Source organism: Gossypium hirsutum, chromosome A13, assembly GCF_007990345.1.
Source record: "Gossypium hirsutum isolate 1008001.06 chromosome A13, Gossypium_hirsutum_v2.1, whole genome shotgun sequence".
Taxonomy (NCBI): Eukaryota; Viridiplantae; Streptophyta; class Magnoliopsida; order Malvales; family Malvaceae; genus Gossypium; species Gossypium hirsutum.
The window spans coordinates 82,894,271-82,903,586 of record NC_053436.1 but is presented as its reverse complement, the minus strand read 5'-3'; the positions used below and the strand labels follow the sequence as shown (position 1 = coordinate 82,903,586).

Here is a 9,316-nt window from a genome sequence, read left to right as displayed (position 1 = left end):
ATATTTCATTTCTCCATTTTCATTCATTATCGGAGGAACAATAATCATTTCCAAATGATTTCTCATTTATCCATTTTCATCATTTCTACTCATTCTTGTTCATTTGATTCAACATGCAATTCATTTCTGGTTTTAATGAGCTAGCGGAGGGACTGATTAGACATATATGATTGAAGCTCAAATGATTTATGATTAAGTTCTAGCTTTTCGCCTATTACTTATAAACTCATTTCGTCACAAAGCCATTCCACTATAGTATTATGACTAAGCTCTCCCTAATGGCATACCATTATGAAAACAACTCAATCAATGTTCGTCCAATAACTTTATCATAAGTGTGTTACCCTCATAGGATATCCTTAATCTCTTTAGGATAAATTTTCTCTCCCAATATAATCCTATTTTATCTTATGACAACCATTACATCTTCCTTCATAAAGAGTCAATTACTATCAAATAGTAATCAAGTAATTCATCACAAAGATGAATGACTCGTGACCACATTTACTTTCCATCTACCATGTAATGCTAGTGAGAGGATACCATTTACCCATATCTCGGGTTATGACTTCCATTATTGTGAATGACGCTACCTACTGTAGAAGTTGTATACCCAACACACGAACTTTCGGCTTCTTATCTATTTGAACTCAGACTTTACTTACATTAAAGTATACGGGTTATGCATACATAATCTGTCATCCACTCAAGATTTAAGCATGCCACACTTTGAACGTCATAAGTGAATAAATTCATAAACAGTTTAAGATCTATTCTTCTTAGGTCTAGTTCAATGTATTATCAATCTAGTTAGTATTTTCTATGTCTTTATCTTCTAGGAGTCATCTGCTCTGATACTTAAGATAATGCATCTCCCTAATTAAACTTTACAGACACATATTAGTCTTTCAATTAGTTTGCTCATTTTTTATTAAACTAATGACATGTTTAGGTTATTCTACAAATATAAGTTGTCTTTCCGTAGTACGACCTGATCACGTAATACTGCATACAAAATAGATGAGGACATTATACTAAGTATATGAATGTTACCAAAATACTCTTATTTTAAAGAATAATTAATATTATTTTAAGAGTAAATTTTTTTATTTTTTTATACTTTTATATAATTTTTAAATAAAATAATTAAAAAATATTATTTAGGATCGAGCATAAAACCAACAAATCTCTAACTGACTTCACCAATAATCACTATATTACTTAAATAAATGTGATACTGGCGTCAAATACTTATCTTATTTTTATAAATATTTTTTGAATGACCCAAAATTTTTCTCTAAAATATTTTAAACCGGTTTCACCTGAGCGTAGCTGAGGTCACTCTAGAACTCCCGGTAGTTTTCACTTTCATTTCTATAATTTGATCGCCGTCGTGATTTGCCACCCATTGACTGATTTTTCGAGGCTTAGCGCTCCGCCCCCAAGCGCTTGTATCTCGTCAAGTCTAAGATTCTTAAATTTCCTTGTAATATTTAATTAAATTAATATTGCATACTTACTGTTTGACAAAATGCTTGTTAAACAGATTATTTGGAGTATGCTTAATTAAAACTTCATTCCAATTAAGGATTGCCCCGATGGAAACATAATGTAAATTACTTATCTTTGGATTTCTTCCTTTTCGTAGTCGCAGAGAATGAGGAGATTCCTTTTCTCTCAGACCAGTTGTTCCCTGTTGAGAAGACAAAGAAGACCGAAAGACATACCCCACCGATGGTTCATATCATCCACTTCCTTCTCTACTGCGGAATATGACGACAGCGACGCCTTTCAAAGCAGTCCTTCTAAAGTCAAGATCTTCGACCGCCACCTCAAACGCACTCAGGTAGGTAGTATAGTATTTTTATTTTCATATTTATATGAGTCTACTAATTGTTGATTGATCAATAAGTGATGATTGATTTTTGAGCGGCAGCGTGATCGAGCTGCATGGTTGCTGCGTCCCAATGATTCCTTCGTACATGCTGTAGCTGAGAATCTAGTAGATCGCTTGGAGGTTGTTATCTGATTTGCTTTGCTTTCCATTTTATTTCACAAAGAAGTTTATTTTTGTTTTAGTGACACAATTCTTGATCGGCCATGCTAGTTTTACTTCAGGAAATTGTGAAAAAGACGGTCAACTGGTTTGCTCTACCGTACATATTCTTCATGCTCATTTGCTTCAGTCTTCGGTTCTCTAGGACATAAATGTCTCATGCTTCTAATAAGTATTCAGTGGCACAAAATTTTGTACTGACTAGTGGTAGTTGGAATGATCTTAGCTTTTAGAAGGGACAACATTTTTTTAAGGCTGAAAGTTTTCCTTCGTAATTTGGGTACTTTATTTTGAAAATTATGTCTTTTTTATAAAGAAAAAAGAATAAGAAATGCATAATTTACTTTTCCTTTGAAAAATTATATTAGAATTGAGGATGCTTTTATTCCTTTTAATTAAGTACCCTTTTCTTTTAGCAACTTCTAAAGAAACAATAAGAAGCATGTAGCAAAAGCATCAAGTCTAAGAAGAATAATAATAGTAATTGTAGAAATTAATTATGTATGTATTTTCAATTTTTAGGACTGCAAGAAAACATTTCCTACTGCATTATGTTTGGGAGGCTCGTTGCAAGCTGTGAGGCAAATGCTGCGGGGACGTGGTGAGTGTTAGTTATCAGGTTCCTCTCCTATCATTTATATTGCTATTTATGTCGTTTAACACTATAACTAGTCAGTGGCCTTTTCAAATTTTAGAGGAAAAATAGTTTAAATGAGGGGATCCTTTCCAATTATAGAAATGTAGAAGATAAATGTGAGTGAAAATTTTCTTTTTATATGGTTGTGGTTAAAGTTGTTAAGAGTTAGTGTATGAAGTGATTGACGCTTTTGTTTTCAAATGAACTTGTATGGGTTTTGCGCCTGTTCTAGTAGTTATTTTTTTCCCTGTTAGAGATATGTAACTAATTCTGATTCTTGTTATTTCTGTTTCTTTATGGTAAAAGCTTCCTTACCAATTAGATAAATGCTTTACAACACCAATTTGAAATCAATGAAAATATCAAGGATTTTGAACAGATCAAAAGCCAATTTGCTATAAAGTCTACAAAATTGTATGTGTTTGTAATCACAGTTTTACTGATTTAGGTTCTATTATATGAGATGGTTGTTGCTATGTTAAGGCAAAGGATAGAACTTCTGCAGATTTCCATCCAAGAATGATTCGTATAATATGCTCAATTTTAGTTTATTTGGGTGCTTATGGTTATACAGGTGCATGTTTATTTCTTGGAGTTTATTTTTAAGCCCCTTTTGATTGTTGATTTTGCTACTTTGCAAGTGAAAAAGAAAAAAAATAAATAAAAAGAAGAAAGGGATTTGGATACAAAAACAAGAAACATTTTATAAGAGTGTAAATTAAAAGCTTTATTTTAAAGGTAATAGAAGCTTCATTTATATTGCATCACATAATTGTGCCTGAATCAGAGCTATTGTTTGGAAATGTGCTTGATTTTAATGACATATAGTTTTTGCTTTTCAATTTTTACTCTCTTGCAAAATGTGAGGATGTACAAAGCTAGCAGCAAAGGCTCAAATAATGGGAGCCTTGTTAAGTGAAGGCCAAAACACCAAAAAGCCATCCTACTCTTATAAAAATTGTGTTTTTAGCACATTCTTACATTGATCAATTTGTTCTTCATATTTAACTTATACTGCTGCTGTTACTTCTTTATATGCATTTGTTTCCTACTACCACATTCGTTTAGTATCTTTTGCATTTCTTTTACCTTATTTTCTCCCTCTAAGTTCAAATTAATCAAGACAATTTCTTTTATTAGATCCTGAGTTTTTGATTTTACACCACTTTTATATGTGTTATTTGATATCTAGAATGTCATTTTTGTATTCCCTTACAGCCTTACTGAATATTCAGTGGTTGATCAAACTTCCTCCTCATCCTTGCAAGTTGCAGTGATTTATTTAAAACTCATTTTAAGAATGATCTTCCTTATTTCTGAACTTCTGCAGAGATATGTTATTAATGTTGGTAAATATATAGTGGTGTTTGATTTATTTGAATGACTGAGTCAAAGATTGCCTCTGTAGTTAGTAACCATCGTAAATCATAATGATTCTGAAATCTGCAGGTGCAATTCAAAAGTTTATTGTGATGGATACCTCATATGATATGTTAAAGCTGTGCAAAAGTTCTCAACGGGATTCTGACAATGAGAATATTGAGACTTCATATGTTATTGTTGAAATTTTCTTTCAAATTCTAACTGATTGTATTTGTTGATGTAAAGTTCAGTAGATTTGGTAATCAGTTGCCTAGGGCTCCATTGGACAAATGATCTTCCAGGGGCCATGATACAGGTATGTATTTTATATTATTCAGTGCATTAAGCATTCATGTCAATCTTTGTGCTATTCTATTTTCAAAAAATATATTGGTGCAATATGGATTAACATTGGCTGGAGCAGGCGATGCTTGTTATGACTTATGGGTACACTATAAGCGAGTAGTGTGGTGCTTGGGATATTAGTAATACGCTTGATTATTGTGCTTAAACTTGGAATACTCACATACACATGCATATATGTGCAGTCTATCCTTCTAGGAAATACTATCTTTTTCTTATATTCCCTTTGGACAAGTTTTGACTTCCATACTCTTAAAATATATCACAAAATAGTAAAATATCATTCTTGTTAATGTTTTTATGGCTGCAAGTAGTAAATATGCATCCAGTGTTAAACAGGAGTGTATATACTTTTGTGCAATGTTACTAGAGGTAAACCTTGGCTGCTAGCTAGTAGTGTATAATAAGATCATCAATGGTTTATTGAAAGGTATAGAATCATTACTATGGGTAGAGATGTATTTTAGTCAAGGAGAGGAGTTATATAATTCATCATAAAGGCCTCAGCTATATAAGCCAGCTTTCTCTTGTTATAATTTATTTTAGTTCTGCTGGCACTGAAGAGCAGCTCCCTGCTTTCCCTGCCTCTCTTTGTTATATTGCTTTTATTGAGTTTCTAAATAAACCATACAATCAAATGCAAAATATTCAGGTTGCTTCTATATCCATGTGAATGACAATGATATTAATTGTATTTCTGACAGTGTAAACTGGCATTGAAGCCGGATGGCCTATTCTTAGCAGCTATTCTTGGAGGAGAAACCTTAAAGTTGTCTATACCCTTTTATGTTTTTCCTTTGCTGATTAGAACCTAGATTATAAATTGTTGCATGTTGCCTTTCTGGCTCATGTTTGTATCTTGTATTTTTTAATAGGGAGCTGCGAATAGCTTGCACCGTGGCTCAAATGGAGCGTGAAGGAGGCATTAGTCCACGGGTATCACCTCTGGCACAGGCATGTGACCTATTTACATGTTTTCTCTCATTTCAGTTGCTCACATGGTGATAGTTTTTTGTGTTTCTCAATCTTTATACTATAACTGATTCTGTGGATAGATATGTGTATTTTTTATCATTCGTTATTGTTCACTTTAGCAATTGCAATTCAACCATCGATTTCTGATGTTCATGCTTCTACTTGCATATCTATATATCTGTACACATGCTATGTATAAAATGGCTTAAAAGTGTTAAAACTTCTGAGGAGATATTACACAGAGAGAGACACTCAAGGACGATTTTTCTGCATCTTGCAATTTAATTAGATTCTATGTAATTTAACCGTGTGAACCTCTCTGACTAGGCATTAAAAATGAGGTTAATTTTTTTTGCTTTTTTACTTTTACTGTTAATGGATCATCTTCTATCTCCAATTAGAACTGTTTTACTGTTAGCCTGTATAAAAAGCTAGGCTGAATCTCTTATTTGAGTTGTTGATCACGATATTGTAAAACTAAAGTTGATGGTCATGTTCATATTCCAAACTTAGAAAAAATAAAGAAAAACAAGCTATTAATGTTATTTTGCTTTTGGGCTGGGGTGGTTAAGAAAAAGTCGGTGTGAAAGAAGTATCAGTAATAATGGTGCGAAAGTAACACTTGCAGCATCCTTTATAGTATAGTAAATGTGAGGGAAACCTAGCTCCCTACTGCAAATTTCAGTTTGGCTTTTCCGTTGTGATCTAAATTCAGATAGAGAATTGACTAAGCTTGTTTTGAGTTAAATAATCATAATTCAATTGCATAAAGATTTCCTAATGCACCTGTCGAATATGAAAAATATAGCCCTCATAACATTTCTTTTTTTTTTTTTAAATAAAAAGAAAAAACATTGTCTATTACCTTGGTGTTAAATAACAGTTTAGCTTTTGTCTTCAGGTCAGGGATGCTGGCAACCTTTTGACCAGGGCTGGTTTTGCACTTCCTGGTGTTGATGTTGATGAATACGTGGTTAGATACAACAGTGGTAAGATTCCCTCTTAAAGTTTTTCAGTTTTGAATGTGGACCTGTACAGTTGTACTAGCTGTCTGATCTGGTGGAATATATCAAATTTAAAATGTTTCCAACTATGGGCTTACAAAATGTCTGGGTGAAATTTCATGTTCAAGTACAACTTATTTCCAGGATTGCTTTAAACTGGTATAGATGTATAATAGAGAGAGCTCAAATTGTTGAATTATTTGTAAAAGGGAATGCTAAGTTTTTATTGTTGTTCTTATGAAAAGTCTTCCACATTTATTTGTGGATTGTAACATAACAGATTAAGAAACAAAAACAAATGAGATTTGATGCTGCAGGCAACATGCTTAGTTTCCTATTAGCGATATGCTGTATTTCTAGCAGCCAAAGTGCTTCTAGCTGTAATAATTCACCATTATCAGGACTAAAGTCAAAGGAAATGTGTATCAAGATGATTTCTAATGCAGCGGAGTATTTCGTAGACGCTGATGTGCCTTACCCTGTATAGGTTGTCTTTGATGATTAATTGGCCTGCTATTCTTGACATTGTTAATTTGTGAACGTTATTTTTCAATATGAATTAAACAATGTTTCTCTTTCATGCAGCCTTGGATCTAATTGAACATCTGCGAGCAATGGGTGAAACTAATGCACTTCTGCAGAGGACCAATGTAAGACATCTTTTAGACAATGATGTTCAAATCAAGAAATCTAGATGATGTTCAAACAAGGAATCAGCTAAGCTAACCTTAACCCTTGCTATATTTTGTTACTCTATCTTGAAACCAGATCCTGAAGAGGGAAACAGCTCTAGCAACCGCAGCCTATGATTCAATGTTTGCAGCCGAAGATGGCACCATCCCTGCAACTTTCTAGGTCAGTGCATTAATATCCATTCCAAGAGCTGTAATTTGGAAGAAGAGAATATGCATATCATCAATCTTTTGTTCTCTAATTTAGCGATTTGGAATCTATGATCTAACTTCGCTCTGATTATTCCCCATTTTGTACTTCTACATTATTGTTTGTAAATTGACTGAAAGTGGAAGAGCTAACTCAGCAATCTAACCATATGAGGAACCTAAAAAAACAACCAGTCCAGTAGGCCTCGCTCCCTTTTTGGTAGAAATGAGAGCTGAGGGCCCTAAGAGTAATATGTTAACCCAGGAGACCAACACCTGCGACATCAGCTACTAATATGGACTGCAAGTTTGTAACACTTCAGGGCATTATGCAGGATGCAGACTCCATTTTGTTGCAATAAGCTATTATTGGAAAATGAATCAGCTATGGTTTTCTTCTTCTTAGAATATGATCTATTTTCTCTCCTTCACTATTACTCTTGGTTTTGAAATTCTCTGTTTCATTGACATGGCTTGTAATCGTTGTTGGCAACAGATTTTGTTTACCTTTTTTTTCTCTATTCAGCCTGTCTCTTTAACTGTTTCTTCCTTAATCCACCGAGAGAGTGATGGATAATTCCTATCCCCCCTGGGGGGCTATGTGGGAAGCAATCGAAAGTTTAATAACTTGAGTCGAGTCGAGTCCAATCCAATCTCCCCTGCAGGGGCTTGGAGGGGGTAGGAGGTGAAATGGTCTGATAAAGAAAGCTTTAATGACTAGATTAACTTATCAGCATCTAAATGCGGGAGTTGAAGTTGAGAAAGTCTCTATTCCAGCCCACCACCTCTCGTAGGGCTGGAGCAGCTTATATGTTTAACCTTTGCTTTAGCCTCGTCTAGGTTAATCGCAAAACTACTAACCCCATTCTTTGCTCTATGGCACGGGCATGAATTGATCACCTCAGCACATATAAACATGGTTGAGACCCATTCAGTGAAAGATCACAACCTTGCACTTTGCAGTCAACACTTAAGGAAGGTGAGATTTTGTGCACTTTTCTGGCATTTTCCGCACCACTTCATAAGTTTCTTCAAATCAAAGGTCTGACTTGAGCCTTGGAATGAAATGATTAAATAATCACCAAGTTATGGTTTTTGACCTAATCATTTATTTGTCTATCATTTAAGGACATACAAAAGCAATTCGGAAATGGGAGTTAATCTCTATGTTTGTGTGGCAGTGTTCGTCTATTTATGCAAAGAATATGTAAAATACTAAAATCTGAGAGCTGAGAATAGCACAGATGTGTCAGGCAACAGAGAAGAAGGTCTAGAGATGATGCGAATAAACTCCTTTGTAATTGCCATTATTCACTTCTATTTGTAAACTTTAGGTAGGAAGTTGATGGTTAAAATAAGAAACTGGGAATGGACGTGTTAAAAAAGGTGGGAAGTAAAATTAAGAGTTGATGAACGTCTGGAGTTATCTACGTAATAAACGGTTAAGCATGCACAATCAATACTTTTATTTTATTATTTTATTTTATTTTATTATATCTCCACCAACTTAGGACATGTGGTAGTGTGGTAGGCCACTTGAAAAGTGACGTCCATCCGCTACAAATCAGGTGTTCATCAAAAACTCTTTCCCAATTTGACTATCTGATCAGATAAGATGTAGCCGTTCAAAGAAGTTAGCCGTTTGCTTTTCAGAAGATGCCGCCATTCGCTCTTCCTAAACATGTGATCTCTTGCTAATGCGATTCCTTAGGTAATCGAATTTCACGTGGACTCAATTATTCTGTATCACAATTGAGAGGGAATAACAATGCGTCTCATTGTAGATATTTTTTTTCACACATTTAAGATTTTTACATTTAACGAATTTACTATGAACAAATAATTTATTTTTATTTTTGAACTTCATTTAATTCGAAAATTATAAATTTATTTCTAGGTCATTTTTATTTTTAAATGTTTTTCATTTCTCTAACATTTCTATTTTTATCCATTTCTGTTCATTGAATCATGCAATTCATTTTTTATTTCAACGAGCTAACGAAGGGATTGGTTAAAAATATGCGATTAGGGCTCAAAT

The 9,316-nt window shown here is 33.8% G+C and overlaps 1 protein-coding gene across 3 annotated transcripts; it reads left to right on the top strand.

Moving 5' to 3' along the window:
- Positions 1 to 1,208: 1,208 nt before the first annotated feature.
- On the top strand, positions 1,209 to 8,738 carry LOC107895094 (putative methyltransferase At1g22800, mitochondrial). Of its 3 annotated transcripts, none has more exons than XM_041084320.1 (10): positions 1,209 to 1,355; positions 1,649 to 1,846; positions 1,937 to 2,017; positions 2,579 to 2,657; positions 4,307 to 4,371; positions 5,123 to 5,187; positions 5,294 to 5,372; positions 6,295 to 6,382; positions 6,983 to 7,047; positions 7,166 to 8,738. In XM_041084320.1, the coding sequence occupies exons 2-10, from the start codon at positions 1,658 to 1,660 to the stop codon at positions 7,250 to 7,252; spliced, it is 798 nt and encodes a 265-aa protein (XP_040940254.1). In that variant the 5' UTR covers positions 1,209 to 1,355; positions 1,649 to 1,657; the 3' UTR covers positions 7,253 to 8,738. The 3 variants fall into 3 exon arrangements, with proteins under 3 accessions (XP_040940254.1, XP_040940256.1, XP_040940255.1); XM_041084321.1 differs by having other exon boundaries at positions 1,312 to 1,451; XM_041084322.1 differs by lacking the exon at positions 7,166 to 8,738 and adding an exon at positions 6,799 to 6,884 and having other exon boundaries at positions 1,253 to 1,846.
- The last annotated feature ends 578 nt before the right edge of the window (positions 8,739 to 9,316 follow it).